The following is a 17,548-nucleotide window of genomic DNA, read 5'->3' on the forward strand; positions in this document are numbered from 1 at the left end:
GTACAATCTGAAGTATGCCCTGTTTTTTCCTGCAAGCCTCTAAACATTACAGCTGGTTACAGTATGCTGCTGACAAGTTCAAAGTCAGGTGGTGAATCTTTGAGTAAGCCCATTAGCTAGGAAGAGATTGAAACACTGTTCCCTGACTATAAACTTAATCCTAGTCAGCAGCTTTCTAACTCCTTTTATAACAAGGAAAACTCAGTGGGAAAATGTAGAAAACCCAATGCAACTCTGCACCACAAGAGAGAAACAACTGAGAATATCATTGCTGGGTGGAAAGGAAAGGACTTTTTATTTAAGCATTTAGTATACTAGAACCAGCCAGCTTCTTAAAGGAGTTCATTATTCCACATCATCGATCACTTTTAGAAGAGAGGAAGAATTTACAAAAAGGGAAGATAACCACGTATCACATAGAAAGAAATTTCTAATTTAAAATAAAACCCCCCAACTACACAGACACACATTTCAGTTAATACTTTGACATGTGAATATGCTCTTCAGTTATGTTTAATGCATGTAAGTTAAGATGGTCACCTTTTTCTTCAGAGGTAAATCCTGATGCAGCCTCCACCTTTTCAAGTATTTTCCTCAGTTTCATAATTTTTGTGGCACACACATATCCATATCTATGTTAGTAAAAAACTATTAATTGATATTGGCATGTATTAAGTTATATAACACATCTTAATCACACAGTTCTTTTCTTTTTTTTTTTTTTTTTTTGAGACAGAGTCTCACTCTGTCACTCAGGCTGGAGTGGTACAACGGCCCGATCTTGGCTCACTATAGCCTCCGCTTCCCAGGCTCAAGAGATTTTCAAGCCTCAGCCACCAAAGTAACTGGGATTACAGGCGTGCACTACCATGTCCAGCTAATTTTTGTATTTTTAGTAGAGACAGCATTTCACCATGTTGGCCAGACTGCTCTTGAACTCCTGGCCTCAAGTGATCCACCTGCCTCGGCCTCCCAAAGTGCTGGGATTATAGGTGTGAGCCACCGCGCCCAGCCAACACATTTCTTATACAACTCCGGTATGTTATAAATCAATAGGTTAGACAATTAGTTTGAAGAAAACAATTACAGACTTCTTCTTGAAGCTTGCAAAATTAAAGATCTAGAACCAGAATTATTCTAGACACTATTATATGCTCTATAAGTAACTGTCTTACACTAATACAATACAAAAATTATTTTAAGTTTGTGGTGACTAATTTTTTAAATAATATTTGCTTGGGAAATTAAAGCATTTACTTTATAAAGCAGAATATACAATTTTGAGAGAGAGTATCCTTTTAATAGGAAAGTGTGAAACAGCCACCAAGGGAAACGGGAAAAGGAATTTATAAGAAACTGAAAATCTAAAATCTGCAATCAAACCAACTGGCATAATGATGACATCTTCTCTCTTCTTTGTCTGAATGCAAGACACATTCAATAAGTTTAATATCACTTTAAATTTGTAATTCTAAAAATGGCTTCAGAGGACAACTTAGTGGCTACCATAAGTTTACTAAGGACAAGTCAGAACTAGCTAATTTTATATCCACTTTTTATACTATTCATTCACTCGTTCATTTCCTGCAACCAATGCAGACTGAGAATCTACCACTTACATAGTAATGTAACCTGTCAGCCACTGGGAATACAAAACGAGTATAAAAAGACAGAGTGTCTGAAGAAAAGCAGAGATTTCAGCACCAAAGAAAACCAGTCAGCTATATACAGATATGAATGCTATAGACACAGACACAGGGAATCCCGATCACAACAGGGCATCTGACCAGTTTCTTACTGTATACAGGGTAAGAAAGTGTGATTAACTATGATGCTTAACCGGTTGAACAATAGAATCCAAAGAATGTTTATTAATGAACTTATGGCACTTTGGAAGGAAGGAAGGAGGTGGTAACATCCCTTAGAGTTTCGGGTTTGACCTGTCTTGTTCCAGTATCAATTAGTTGGGGGAAAAAATAGTATGTTTAAACATTTGCATAAGATAAAATAATGGATGTGAAAATCAAGATTCACAATTATCTTAAAAGGTAAGATCATTTAGAGAATTCATTACAGAATTTAAGGAAAGCAAAAGATTCAAGTGAGGAAATTTATTCTCTTATAATTTACTTTCCTAGTCATGTGATATAGCAGATAATTTGGGATGCTCATTGTATTTGAGTATGCTGCTTTTTTGGTTCAAATTTGATATAAAATTATTTTTTACTTTAATTGATAAATAAGAACAGTATATAAAAGGATTCAAATTTATCTTAATATGGACTTTAAATTATATCACTTTCTCTCTATACTCCTGAATGAGCAAATTTGTTTTATGATCTATCGCCCTAATTCTTCATAGTTTAAATTTTATAATGTGACATTATCACATATCACTACTACCACTTATTCAAAGTCTTTACTAGATATCTGTCACTTGTGCTTGTACCATTACAAATTGCTTCCTGTGGCCATAAAAAGACATATTTATAATTCCTAAAGTAGGAAATGGAAAAATAATCACCTTTTTAAGGCAGGTGGAAAGAGGCCAAATATATTCCTTTAACCAAAAAATATGGCACTAAAATACATCTCATCTGTTGCTAGTCCAAAATATTAAACATTAGCTATTCTATAAAGAATTTCCCTGGTTCCTTTTCTTTCAGATTTAAGAAGCTAGACTATATCAATTTAACTAATAAGCATGATTACTTGTAGCAGAGGTGTTGGAATAAACTATTTCAAAAGATAAGAATTCTAAGTATTATGTATTAGCTTTCCTAAATGTACTGCAATTGCTAAATTATAGTTTACTCTAGCAAAATGGGTTAAATCATTTCATGGAATATGCTATCAGATTTAAGAAATTAAATAAACAAAAAAGTACAAGGACCAAAGGTTTAAAAATGTAATATTTTACCATGAGAACTAATTTTCCCCCATCTCTTATTATATGAAGACAAGGTATAAATTAATTACTATACCAGAAAACAGCAAATAGAACACCATGTAAAGGCAAAATAGCAATATGTCTTCTACTTACATTCTCAGAGGATTAACAATTTCTGTCCTCAGTAACTCTTGGGTTTCACTATAATATTCTACATCATTCTTTTCTTTGGGTCTAAGTAACACAGTGTCCAGAACAGAACTAAAAGCAAATAAGCTGCAAAAGAAAAAGGATATTTTTCTTCATGCTATAAACATATTTTTCAAGGAATAGATTTTTTAAAGAATTAGAAGAGGAAAAGAAGTAAAGTCTAGAGAAGAAATAACATAACAATTTGTGTTTTTCGTTAACACAGGTACCAGGACCCCTGTGAAGATGCCCATGGTTCAATCATCAGGACCTACAGATCTTTCCATGTTAAGGGCAATACCAATAATACTGAAAAAGCAAACTGCAGATCAACGGTGTTAAAGGATAACAATGTGCCCATAGAATATTAAAAAATAAAACTTCTTTGCAAAAGTTGAAAGAGGGACTACAAATCTGTCAAATTACAGACAACAGAGGACATCATTTATAAACAACTTCCCGAGGCAAGCACTACTCAGTGCCTCACTTAATATCACTTATGAGTGACTAACAGGCCAGGTGCGGTGGCTCATGCCTGTAATCCCAGCACTTTGGGAGGCCGAGACGGGTGAATCACCTGAGGTCAGGAGTTTGAGACCAGCCCAACTAATATGGTGAAACCCCATCTCTACTAAAAATAAAAAAAATTAGCTGGGCATGATGGAGTACACCTGAAGTCCCAGCTACTTGGGAGGCTGAGACAGGAGAATCGCTCGAACCCAGGAGGCGGAGGTTCCAGTGAGCCAAGATCGCACCACTGTATTCCAGCCTGGGTGACAGAGCGAGACTCCATCTCAAAAAAATAAATAAATAAAATGAGTGACAGCAGTAACTTGCTGGTATCAAAGAAAAAGAAAATTTAGCTAATACAGATTTTTATCAGGAAATCTAAAGAATATATCAATGCTGTAAGGCTTGTTTTTACCAAAGTATTCTGCAAATAAAATGACCACCACTTTATTCTCCCTACTTTAAAAATGTTAACATCCCATATTAACTTCCTAATTCTTATCATCTGGCTACAGAACTGGCAGGCTACTCTCAATTTAGCTCAGTCTACAATCCTCAGAACCTAAAGATTCTTGGTTCAATCTCCAGAGCTTAAAGATCCTTGCAATGTTAAGGCTGGGCATGGTGGCTCATGCCTGTAATCCCAAGCACTTTGGGAGGCCAAGGCAGGTAGATAATTTGAGGTCAGAAGTTCGAGACCAGCCTGGCCAACATGGTGAAACCCCATCTCTACTGAAAATACAAAAAAAAAAAAAAAAAAAGTTAGCTGGAAGTGGTGGTGCAGCCAGTAATCCCAGCTACTCAGGAGGCTAAGTCAAGAGAATCGCTTGAACCTGGGAGGCAAAGGTTGCAGTGAGCCCAGATTGTGCCACTGCACTCCAGCCTGGGGGACAGAGTTAGACTCTGTCTCAAAAAAAAAAAAAAAAAAATACTGCAATGTTAAGTTGTTCCACTTTGGAAAAAAATTGCATATATGAGGGCAGCAGTGCTGCTACTGAAAATCGTTTTTTAAAAGAAAGTAGTTTTATGACTGCCTTTACCTACTAAAAGAAATACAGCACACAACAGCCAATGGCTTTACTGCAAGTTATGTTGTTTGACACTTGCACAACTATTTCTCAGATACCTTCTGTATATCTATTTCATTTGTAACAATTTCATTTGTAACAATATCATTCACCTTTCTGGATACAGAAACATGAGAGGACATTCAAAAGCTTCCAAGGAGTATGTCATGAAAAGCAAATTTGCCTTTCGATCCTGACCCATGGTCATCAAGTTTCTCTGCTCAGAGGCAGGTGGCAGTTTCTTGCACACACACTCACACACGCACACACACACACACCCATATGCGTCCCTGCCCTCATGGCACTATCTATACCTATTGTATTTATTTTACACTTACCAGAATAAGGTTGAGTCTAAGTAACAAGAATTGTAATGACCCTGAATGCCTTTCTTCTTCCCAATCATTATCTCCAAGCCTTCTTTTTCCATTTTTGGCGGAGTATTTTCTTCTACTACTTCACTTAAGTAGCCTCCAAATGCTGAAAAGATTTTTTTTTTTTAAAGTAAATGAAAAGAATTCTTTTAAACTATTACAATATGTATTCCCATAAATGTTTTTTCATTTTAAAATGTTTTTGTATTTTGATGCAAAATTTGTTTCTTAACTTTAAGTGGAAAGTAGGCTTTGGTTAACTGCTATTCAACTTGGCTTATAAAAACTGCTATTGTTCATTTTCAACTTCATTTCCTCCAAGATTTAAAAACACACTTTAGGGTATTATGTGTAAAAAGCATCTGTCAAGTAAAATATGTTTCCCAAATATTTTACTATTTATCTGAAGATGCTTCATTTTCGAGTTTGAAAAGAAAATGAAAATTCCAAAGTACTATTTCAACATAATAAGAAGTGTTTTTCATAAAGATGGCTTTCCTGTTTGCACCTGCTGAAGCCCCAAGACGCTTTTTCACTATTATGTAAAAGTGGAAAGGAACAGCACCAGGAAACTGCCACCAATTACACGTGATGAGGAGAGCTGTCCTCCAGCAATCAGTTGAAATCTACTTCCTTCACCAAAATGCTGATTTCTTTGTAAGATACACTCACTGCTGTACTTAAACAAGATACTGTGAGGGAAGTCAGTTAAAAAAAAAAAAAAGGTCACATTTCAATTTCTACCACTAGCATTGCTGAAAACTAAATGTCTGTCACCAACAGGAAGAGAAAAACAAATCACACTATTATTCACTTTATAAGTCCCAAACACACATCCTAATACTTTTTAAAGATGTCCCCTTCTTAAAACAACTTTCTTATACACCATGCAACATTTTTACTGATTTAAAGCTTAATGAGAGTTGGCAAGAAATATATTAAAACACTGTCACCATCACCTAATATAACATGATATGAGATTAGAATTAGAGTCATTCCAGGTTGTTAAGTAAACGAAAAGCATCCAAATACCTAAGGAGTTACAGCGCTCGATCTGATTGGAAACCGGCTGCAATGATGCAAACCTAGAGTCAGGCCTGCAGCTCTTCAGTTTCACAAACAGCGCCTTCTTCAGGGCACAGGTGAAATACCGAGTGCCTCTGAAGGTTCCATCCGTACAGCCTGCACACTCATCTTCCTGAAAAAGAAATGCTTCAATATGCATTATACCGTGCCTTACAGAGACAGTATACAAAGAACTAAGGTTTCTAAGACCTGTTTCTAGTATACCCTTTCCCACCACTCCCTCTTCGCACCTGTACTGAGAACCTCGTCAAGAAAAAGGAGTTGAGTAATCAGTGCTTCAGCCCACAGCTACTGATTTAAGAAGTGAATTCCTTAATCCAGCATAAAGCCCTTCTTGTATTTCCTTTCAGAATATATGCTTCAACCTCCCCTGGTTAAACAGGCTTTCCTGCACCATTTCTACAAGCATTAAAACAGGCAGGGAAGGAGAAGGCTATTTATTTTAATCCTCATTCTTGCCTTCCCGCCGTGCCCCACAAGATAGTATTCACTAGCATGGAAACAAATAAGAAAAAAAAAAAAAGAAAGAAATATATTTAAATTGGCCAGGTGCGGTGGCTCATGCCCATAATCCTAGCACTTTAGGAGGCCGAGGCAGGCGGATCACTTGAGTCCAGGAGTTTGAGACCAGCCTGGGCAACATGGCGAAACCCTGTCTCTACTAAAAATACAAAAAACTAGCCAAGCATGGTGGTGCATGTCTGTATTCTAGCTACTCAGGTGACTGAGGCAGGAGAACAGCTTGAGCCCAGGAGGTCAAGGCTGCAGTGAGCCCTGACCGTGCTACTGCACTCCAGCCTGGGCGATAGAGTGAGACCCCATCTCTAAATAAATGCTAACATACTCAACTTCTCCTTTCCTGATTACAAAATATCAAACGATATGTTCTCCTGATCTCTAAAGGGAAAACCTTTCCCTCTAGCAAAGGTCTCAAAAGATCTCTAAAAATGGTGATTAATTTTAAAGCCAGTGATATAATTCTTAGAACTGACCAGGGGAAGTGGCTGAAGAAGAAAGACAAAAGATGATGGCAAATTTGTTTGATTTACTAAATTTGGTTTAATATAAGGAGCCTAAATCGATTGGCCTAAAAATCAACTTTCGTTCCTTGAACGTAAATCAACTAACATTAGGACAAGTGGGTCGCAAGCCTCAGGGGTGGCAAAGGGAAGTCAGGCAACATGGTGAGAAAATTCTTCTGCAGTGATAGCTTTTCTGACAAATATAACAGTTTGTCAAAAAGCATATAATAGGGTGAAATCTGCATAAAACCTCATAGAGAAAAAAATTGAAATTTTGGGGTCAAGTTAAATTACCAGTTCCAGTCCAGCAAGTACTTCATTCAGTCCTGGGGGCTGACCGATCCAACGGATTACCCCGTAGAAAGGAGGGTTCTCCTTAACTTCAGCCAGTGAGCCCACTTCTAGACCATGTGAGTTCCCAGGAGGCATAGCCAAGGGTGGACTCTCTTGCACGGGTGCAGTGTTCAGCTCTTCCATCACAGACTGGGCTGACAGAGAAAGTGGACTGTGGCCAATACTTCCATTGGTATTAGGCATCTTTGTGAGACTGAACGGTAAAGAGTGGAATCTGTTCTCGGTGGACAGTGAGTTCACAGGAGGAGGCTGGAGTGGTGGTGAAGAACGGTCAAAGTCTGTAGATATCTCTGTAAGAGATTTTGCAGGGTCTTCTGCAACTAAAAAATTATTCCTAATTAGAGAAATGTATTCAAGGATATCGACTCTGTCTTCCATTTCTAAAACTTAATATACAGATATAGTCCAACCGCCCACCTGACCTCCCTGCTATTAATAGTACTCTCATAGGCACAAAGTTACTATCTCCAACAGTGTTCTCGCTTCTCCCTCCACCTCCATATTTATGCACCTCAGTCAATGGCACCCAATTGTTCAAACCAAAAAATCTTCATCACTGGGTATCGTATAGGTGATAGTCTTTGTCCAAAATACAATTAATTGAGAAAGCAGTACAAAAAGATACCAAAAACCTTGAGAAACGCTTCTAAATAACTAATGGATCAAAAAAGAAATAATAAGTTTTAACAATAAAGAAAAAAGAGAAAAAGAAACAAAGAAAGAAAGAATCCTTGCGGAACATGGCTAAATTAATACTTATAAGGGAATTTTATAGGCTTAATTGCTTATTTCAGAAAAAAACAAAAGCTAAATATGAACTCAGCATACAACTTGGGAAGTTAAAAGAACAGAATAACCCCCAAAAAGGTAGAGAAGAATAAACTAAAGAACAGAAACAATAGAAGAGAGAAAACAAACATACAATAAGAAGTTCAAAGCCAGAACAAACACAAACACACAATGTAATTTAAGAGAAACCAAACACATGATAAAGAGAGCCACGGCCAAAAGCTATTTCCTTAAAATGACTAATACATTTGACAGGCAGGTACTGCAGATCATTGAGGGAAGAATGAACTTCTTACTAAATGCTGTTGAGATAACTGGTTATCCATATGTTTAAAAAAAATTAAACTGGAATCCTACTCATACTCTATACGAAAATCAGCTCCAGGTGGCTTAAAGACAAATGCGGCAGGCAAAACTCTAAAGGCTGGGAGACCACAGAGTAAGGCCTGTTTGCCTTTCCATTCTCATCTCATGAGTGTCATGCCTCTTTCTCTGTTCCAGTGCCTGGCAAACACTAGCTTCCATTCTTCCACTTTCCATATGCTATTTCTTCTCCCGAGGAGGTTCTGGCCCCTTTCACTTTGTCATCTGTCAATCCTCTGGTAAACCTAAGCATGTGTCACTGCCCCAAAGAAACATCTCCAAGACGCTGAGAAAAGTCATCTTTGGTGTATTCTCACAGCATCACGCACCTTCACTGCACACAGCACCAAGGCAACTCTACTTCTGTGTCTGTGGTTGTTTGATTAATTTCTGTCTCAACAACTTAACTGCAAACTCACAAAGGGCACGAACCATGTCTACTTTTTCTCGCCATTTTCATCTTGATGCCTAAAAGAATGCCTGGCAATCATAAGCACTCAATAAATATTTGTTGAACAAATGAACAAAGAAAAGAATAAACTAGACGAAAATGATGTCCCAGGACCAAGGGAAGATAAAATTTTTAAAAGGGAGTGCTTTAAAGAGGTCAGGAAGGAACCAGACAGAAATCTTCCACCCTAAATAGATCGGTTAAAGGAAAAGAACAAATTACTAATCCATTTCTTAAACATTTTAATAATCTTAACAGCAGTACAGTTCAAACTGTGTACAATATTTTAGTTCAGCAATATTACAAAGAGTGGTCTACTTACTCTGTTTCCAAAAACTACAAATATTGCTATAAAAAGCCATTTTTATTTGATGAGTTAAAAAGAAAGGATCATTATAAAGAGCACTAAAATTACAGATTACCTTCATCAATGTACCATGTATTTTTTGATTTGGATTGTGGTTGTGAGTCAACAGAAGACCCATTTAAGGTATAAAATAATTCAGATCTGTTTCTATTTCCAGGGTCTGAGGTAGATCCTATAGAACAAGAAAAGTTTCATTTAAAAATAAAGTCAATATAGCATCAAAGGTTTTTCTAGTAGAGAAATTAATATGCATATGATGTTAATAACTGTTTACATAACCAATAAATATATATAAACACAATATGTTTTTTAACTGTCTTCAGCTTTTAAAAATTTGGTAACCATTTTGGCAATATTAAAAATATTCTTCAGCCCAAAAGTCAATATAGGAGGGAAACAGGAGTAAGTGAAAAGAAAGGTCCACTCATTTAAAAAAAATGAACTGCTTTAAGTCATTGTTCCATGTACCACAGCTTATTTTTAAATGTCAAAATCACCATTCCCCAGCTTCATTTGATAGACCCACTGGTTCACAAATTTAACCTATTATTTTAAAAGAAGGTAATCCTCAAATGCTATATATAAATCGATACACAAATTATGTTTAAAAATAGTTAAGTTTTAAACATTTTGGAATTTTTGGTCATCAAATTCCTTGTATCTTTGAAAAAATCAAGCACTATTATTTCTTATAGATTGGATTTATTGTATGTAAGAGGGCAAGTGTAGCTATGCCACAGCCATTTCAAGACATTACCTTGCCTCAGTATTAATTCAAGGACATGCCACACACAGTGGGGGGCAGTGGGCTCTCCAGAACCCACAAAAAAACTGATTTTCCTTTTCAAATTAAAGTAGGTAGCTGTACATTTTATAACTTTAAGATATACTACAATACAATTAACACGACATATCTTAAGAAAATCTTTAGTCTGTTTCTATTTAAATGAGAGTAGCAAGTTTGAGCTATCCTATATAGATCTATAGGTTAACACAAAAAAGACTGTTACCTATATATCCTGTAATTAATCCTAAGTCTCCCAGGCTCCAATGTCACACAAAATAATTCTTAAAGTACAATTTCCTTTTAAATGAGCCAAAATTGTAATAATTGAGGAAAAAATATTCTTCTTCTAACCCGTATCTGAGTTAACAAAAATTCTTAGAGCCTTTTTAATGAGCTGTTTGGCTTGTATAACTACCATTCTATAAATCTATGAAGTATGTGAAAGCTAACAAAAAAAGAGCTGTAAGCTCCACACATATTGTGAGGAAGCTTCTGGGAAAGAGAATAAATTTTTGCTTAGCAGTTTGAGATTTAATTTGTGCCACATCTAGTCAGTAAAATCCATTTAATTAATCTCTATTATACTTTATCCTATATAACATTATCCATAAAGGATTATTTTACACAGTTGCAATCCTAAACTACACATACAAATATTCCAAGTAAGGAGTTCCAAAAACCAGTTGATTATAGACCAGCAAAACACACAAGTCCTTATAGGGAACTCTTCCTGAGGTAAAAAAGGCTGGGAACAGTTGGCTTAAACAGTATTTATATACAAGCTTTAGTTTCACTACTAAAAATGTTTGAAAGAAAAAAAGTCTACATACATGTTCAGAAGTAATAGCTTATAACCTTTTTTTAATGCTATGGCAAATTAGGCATTATGTAAATTACTAAAGGTTATATGCTATTAATCCATACCTGTCGCCTTTGGTTTATTATGACTGGACGAACCTTTGTCCCCAACACCTCTTGACATAAAGGCAAGTTTGGGAGGCCTCCTTTCCTGTGACACGCTCTCTGAAACAGTGAACATATTTTTTAAAGATAAAGGCAAATTCTTACAGAAAAGAAACAATCAAGAAAGCAATGACAGTAACAAAATTAAAAAAAAAAAAAAACCCTCTTTCCACAAAAAGGCAGAATTTTTAGTCTTACAAATTATTTTTAAAGGCCATCAAAAGTATTGAAAAAGATAATACCATGGGGGAAAAATCAATGCTGTATTTCAAAATGTAATTTCTATAAGAAAATACCCTCTCAAAATACAATTCAGCTAAATGCTTTAACCTCCTGAAAATTTAATTGCTTGTAGTCAATTTTATTTGATCTCTTAGAACACAACAAAGAAAATCTTACTCAGTTTTTTTACAGCATTTCCCAAATCAGCAGGCCTAGAACACCCCTGTGTATTATAAAGTGTTTCGAACTCAAATATTTCTTGAAGATGCTGAGATAAACAAAGATAAATAATTTCTTTACTGCATGGAACCAGAACCTTTAATATGCTAATGTACATTGTGAATTGCTCAGGGAGAAACAAAATAAATTTACTGATAAAAATTTTTATGCTTAGCATCTTAGATTAATATAAGATTAATCTATATTGCTTAGCATCTTAGATTAATATATTTCATGAACACAGTTTGAAAAAAGCCTGGTTAGGAACACGTGTCATCGTTAGGAAAGTTCTGGTTAAGAACATGTATCTGCTTTTAAAAACATATATGTTAAGAATAACACAGATGTGTATACAAACACATATATATACAGGAGGAAAACACAGAGAATTACACACAGATTAAAAATACAGAAAGCCAGAGACATAACAATAATATATGTGAAAAAACACTCACAATTATTTCTGAAATATAGGTGTAATAAGTGTGGCAAACTTGTTTTGAATACAAAGACCACTCTAGACCTTAAAGCCCAGCAATGATCATAAAATACTCCTAAATACTGATCAAGGCAATGTAGAAGAGGCAGTGTGGAAAGTTCTTCCTTTGAAAAATTCAACGACACATCCGTGGAGTCCAACACGACACTTAGGAGTCATACCTGATAAAGCTGTGTGTCAGCAAAAACGATATCACCCACAGTGGATTTGAGGACAGAAAGAAAGAAATAGGAAAATTTTTACATTTTAAACACAAGGAAAAGACTTTTCTTTAAAAAAAGAGGAAATCATACTACATGAATTATATGTACATACTTGGTAACTTTTTCCATGGTTGAAGGAGAAGGGGGATGTATTACTAAACTATATCTTAAACATCTCATAATACGATCCAATAGAATATGAAAATATTTTAATTCAAAAATTATACCAGTTAACCATGATTTCCATCAAGTGATATAAGAAGAGAAAAGCTATGTACTAATACTGTGGTCCCCACTTATCCACACTTTTACCTTCGATGGTATCAGTTACCCACAGTCAACCACTGTCCAAAAATATTAAATGAAAAATTGCAGAAACAGACAATTCGTAAGTTTTAAGTTGCATACTGTTCTGAGTATTATAACGAAATCTTGCACCATCCTAATCTATAACCCCTGGACACGACCCATCCCCCTGTCCAGCATCTCCACACTGTGTCTACTCCCTGCCTTGGTAGTCACTTGGTAGCCACCTCAGTCATCAGATCAACTACTGCAGTATCACAGTGCTCACGTTAAAGTCACCCTTATTTTACTTAATAATAGTTCTGAAGTACAAGAGTAATGATGTTGCCATATTGTTATTATTGTCTCTTTTCCGATTAATTATTGTTTTTAATATCTTATTGTGCCTACTATATAAATTAAACTTTATCAGAGGCATGAATGTAGAGGAGAAACACAGTATATGTAGGGTTCAGTACTATCCATAGTCTCAGGTATCCACTGGGGGTCTTGGAAGTATCCCTTGATGAAAGAGGAGACTACTGTTCTTTTATGATGCTGTCATTCAGATATCTTTAAATAGCACCCATGACAGCTACTTCAGAAGGAAAATCTTAGTCACTGAGAAGAGTTCCCAAATTATAGCATGTAAATTTATTAAAGAAAAACAACTCCCACTATTAACTGTAATTAACTGCATATAACATTTTTTAAGTATGTTCACATGTATACCATGATATAGATCCATTATATAGTTAGTAACCATTGTAACAAATGCCGCAAGTGCTCTTCCCTTTGTTAGGCTTTGAAGGCAGCCTGGCAGGACCGGAGGGCCAACTGGATGGCCAGTGGTGACAGTTCTGCAGGTGACACTAGGGAGGAGCTCCAAAGATTAGGAATGTGAGCAGGAGGGCACTGGAGTTGGAAACTGTGGCTACCTTCTGCCAAAGGCTGTCTGAGAGGGGGTCAAATATCAGCTCTGAAGAAGTGGACATTCCATCAGAATTCTATACAGACAAAGGGGCACAAACCACCTCTAACTGCCCTCCAGCAATTACACATCAAATATTTCTTGCTCCTTTGTCACAACTGTGTTCATGGCCCAAAACTACTTGGGTCAAAGCAAAGCTTTCAAACTTAAATGAATTATAAGTGATTACCAACTCAGGAAAAGATAAATATGGGATGAAAAACAAGGTAAGAAATAAATTCAGCTGGCAATTTTGTGTGATTAAAACGATCCTGATTAAAGATATTAAAAGATATAGAAGATAAGTCCACCAAACAGCATGTGTAAATATGTACAGAGCAGCCCTATTCTTTATAATCAAAAACTGGAAACAAGCTATTTCGCAGAATAGAGAAACAAATTATGGTCTATTCATACAACGGAATACTACACAGCAATAAAAAAGGAATAAACGACTGATAAACAGGGCAACACGGACATTGTGTTCAGCAAAAGAAACCAAACCTAAAGTATCCATTATATATACACAGCAAGACTGCATTTAAATGATAAAATTCACAGCTTATCCATCACTTGTTGAGTTAACCAGAAAAAGAAAAAATCCTTTGGAGAATCTTGAGCTGGAAATCATAACAATAAACTAGTGAACAAGTTATTGTTCAAATCAAATGAAATGTCTATGAATTTGAATGACCCAGTAAATTAAGAGAAATTGTTTAATTAATGTGCTGCTTAACATCAGCAGCCACAAGAGCATAATTCAGACTCAAATGAGAATTTAATATCCACAGAAATCTTGTGAAGAAAATACAGTTTACTTGAGTAGAATGAGGTATTATTAAACCCGACACCAGAAATATCCTAATAGCAACTATTCAGAAATCTCTAAAAGGTTGGATTCCTGATCAGAATAAATATTTTCCATAATAGTATATGAAAAATTGTTCAAGAAATGTTGGAAGATGACATACAGATAACACCAAAAGTTGCATGCTGTAGACCTGGTGCTTCAAATTATCCTTCTTCAGGGCTCCAGCTCTAACTGTCTCATAGGACCAGGAGTTCTCCCTATACAGGCAATATTCATGGTGACTCTGACTGACAAGCCATCTCTACAAAAGCCATGTATTACTGTCTATCAAAATGTAAAATGCACATAGCCTTTGACGTAGCAATTCTACTCCTAGGAAGTTATCATTTTACACTGGCACACATGCTAACTGATACATAGATACGAAGTTATTCACTGAAGCACTGCTTATAACAGCAAAAGACTGAAAACAACCTAAATGCTCATCAGTAGGAGACTGGTTCAAAAACTATGATACATGCATAAAATGAAATATAATGCAATGATTCAAACAAAAGACTAAGTATACAACTTATATACTAATATTAAATAATCTCTAATATCTATTGTTAAGTTAAAAAGGAAGGTGGCAACTTCTACTTCTGGAAAGATAAAGTAGATGTACGTCCTATTTCTCTTGCTAAGTACAACTAAAATCTCTAGACATAATATATAAAACAAATATAAGAAGACTTTGAAAGGTAGAGATGGGAAGGTAGACCAGCTAGGAACCTCAAGACCTAAGAAATAACATCATGGAGATTTCCCTCTGGGTTTTCTTCTTGACTACATTCTTATCTCATACTTAGAGCTAAAAAACTCAGCACCGTGGAAACATCAATAGGCACAGACTAAAGAAGGCCCCAACAAAAGTTCTGCTCTCTCTAGCCAAAGGATATCAATTCTCCCCAAAGTCATATACAGGTTTAATGCAATTCCTATCAAAATCTCAAGAAGATTTTATATAGATGTACACAAGATTACTCTAAAATGCATACAGAAAGGCAAAAGATCTAGAACAACTAAAACAATTTTGGAAAAGAAGAATAAAGTAGGAGGAATTAGTTTAATAGATTGCAAGACTTACTAGTTAGCCACAGTGATCGAGACTGTGGTATTATGGGCAGTAGGACAGACACACAGATCAATGGAACCAAATGGAGAACCATGAAAGAGACCCACATAAATATACCCAACTGAATTTTGACAAAAGCAGATAAATAATTCAACGGAAGAAAGAATCTTTTCAACAAATAGTGATGGAGCAATTAGATATCCACAGATTTTTTCGGTGGCTCAAGCCTGTAATCCCAGCACTTTGGGAGGCCGAGACGGGCGGATCACGAGGTCAGGAGATCGAGACCATCCTGGCTAAAACGGTGAAACCCCGTCTCTACTAAAAAATACAAAAAACTAGCCGGGTGAGGCGGCGGGCGCCTGTAGTCCCAGCTAATCGGGAGGCTGAGGCAGGAGAATGGCCTGAACCCGAGAGGCGGAGCTTGCAGTGAGCTGAGATCTGGCCACTGCACTCCAGCCTGGGCAACAGAGCAAGACTCCGTCTCAAAAAAAAAAAAAAAAAATGAAATTCTACTTACATCTCACACCTTATACAAAACTAACTCAAAATAGATTATAGACTTAAATGTAAAAAGTAAATCTATGAAAGTTTTTGGAAAACAGAGAACAAGGATGCAAAGAAATTAGAACCCTCATACACTGTGGCTGGAAAAGTAAATGGTGCAGCTCCTTCGGAAAACCATCTGGCAGTTCCACAAATGACTAGACACAAGGTCACCATATGACCCAGCAATTCCACTCCTAGGCAGTACCCAATAGAACTGAAAACAGGTGTCCACAGAATAACTTGTATATGAATGTTCACACAGCATTTTTAATATAGTCAAAAACTAGAAACTGATGTCCATTGACTGAAAAATGGATAAACAAAATATGGCAGATCCATTTATTGGAATATTATTCAACCATAAAGAAGGTTAGAGTACTGATTTTGCTATCACATGGATGAACCCTGAAAAGATTGTGCTTAATTGAAGAGGCCAGACACAAAAGCCACACATTTTTTATTCTATTTATGTGAAATGTCCAGAATAGGCAAGTCTGTAGAGACAGAAAGCAGATCAGTGGTTGTCAGGGTCTCAGGGTAAGAGACAATGGGAAGTAACTGCTTAATGGGTACTGGGTTCCCATGAAAATGTTCTAGAACTGGATAGTGGTAAGGGTTGCACAACATACTACATTTCAATTTTCAAAAGCTTAGGAGAAAATCTTTCATATGTAGAGCTAAACAAAAGTTGTTGAACTTGACATAAAAGCTTGATCCATACAAGGAAAACTTTATAAACTTGACTTCTTAAAAATAAAAATCTTGTACTCTGTGAAAGACCCTATTAAGAGGATGAAAAGACAACTACACATTGGGAGATAAAATGTATCAAAGAATTCGTATCGAGGATACATAAAGACTTCTCAAAACTCAACAGTAAAAAAGCACAGGATCCAATGAAAACCTGGGCAAAAGAGATGAGGACACCTTTCACTCAAGAACATATATGAAGGCTGGGCATGGTGGCTCATGCCTGTAATCCCAGCACTTTGGGAAGCCGAGGCGGGTGGATCACTTGAGGTCAGGAGTTTGAGACCAGCCTGGCCAACATGGTGAAACCCTCTCTCTACTAAAAACACAAAAATTAGCCAGGTGTGGTGGTGCACACCTGTAATCCCAGCTACTTGGGAGGCTGAGGCAGGAGAATCACTTGAACCCAGGAGGCAGAGGTTACAGTGAGCCGAGATCGCACCACTGCACTCCAGCCTGGGTGACAGAGCAAGACTCCATCCCCCGCAAAAAAGAAAAAGAATATATACAGATGACAGTGAGCACACGGAACGATGTTCAACATCAGCAGCCATCAGGTAAACTCAAATCAAAATCACGATGAGATACAACTACAAATCTCTCTGAATGGATGAAATTTAAAATAGTGACAACACCAAATACTGGAAAGGATACAGAGAAACCAGATTACCCATATATTGCCAGTGGTAATGTAAAAGAGTACAGTCACTCTGG

At 36.3% G+C, this 17,548-nt stretch overlaps 1 protein-coding gene across 4 annotated transcripts in view; it reads right to left on the reverse strand.

Annotated features, from left to right (window-relative positions):
- CYLD (CYLD lysine 63 deubiquitinase) overlaps positions 1-17,548 on the reverse strand; it is a 60,015-nt gene that overhangs the window by 14,471 nt on the left and 27,996 nt on the right. For all 4 annotated transcript variants that reach the window (XM_050774787.1, XM_050774790.1, XM_050774788.1 and 1 more), the window contains exons 6-12: positions 11,174-11,272; positions 9,518-9,634; positions 7,433-7,812; positions 6,063-6,228; positions 4,995-5,136; positions 3,044-3,166; positions 541-632 (exon numbers count right to left, since the gene is read on the reverse strand). In XM_050774787.1, coding sequence (XP_050630744.1) covers positions 541-632; positions 3,044-3,166; positions 4,995-5,136; positions 6,063-6,228; positions 7,433-7,812; positions 9,518-9,634; positions 11,174-11,272 — 1,119 coding nt within the window. The remainder of the gene's footprint in view (positions 1-540; positions 633-3,043; positions 3,167-4,994; positions 5,137-6,062; positions 6,229-7,432; positions 7,813-9,517; positions 9,635-11,173; positions 11,273-17,548) is intronic.

This window comes from Macaca thibetana, chromosome 20 (assembly GCF_024542745.1).
Source record: "Macaca thibetana thibetana isolate TM-01 chromosome 20, ASM2454274v1, whole genome shotgun sequence".
Taxonomy (NCBI): domain Eukaryota; kingdom Metazoa; phylum Chordata; class Mammalia; order Primates; family Cercopithecidae; genus Macaca; species Macaca thibetana.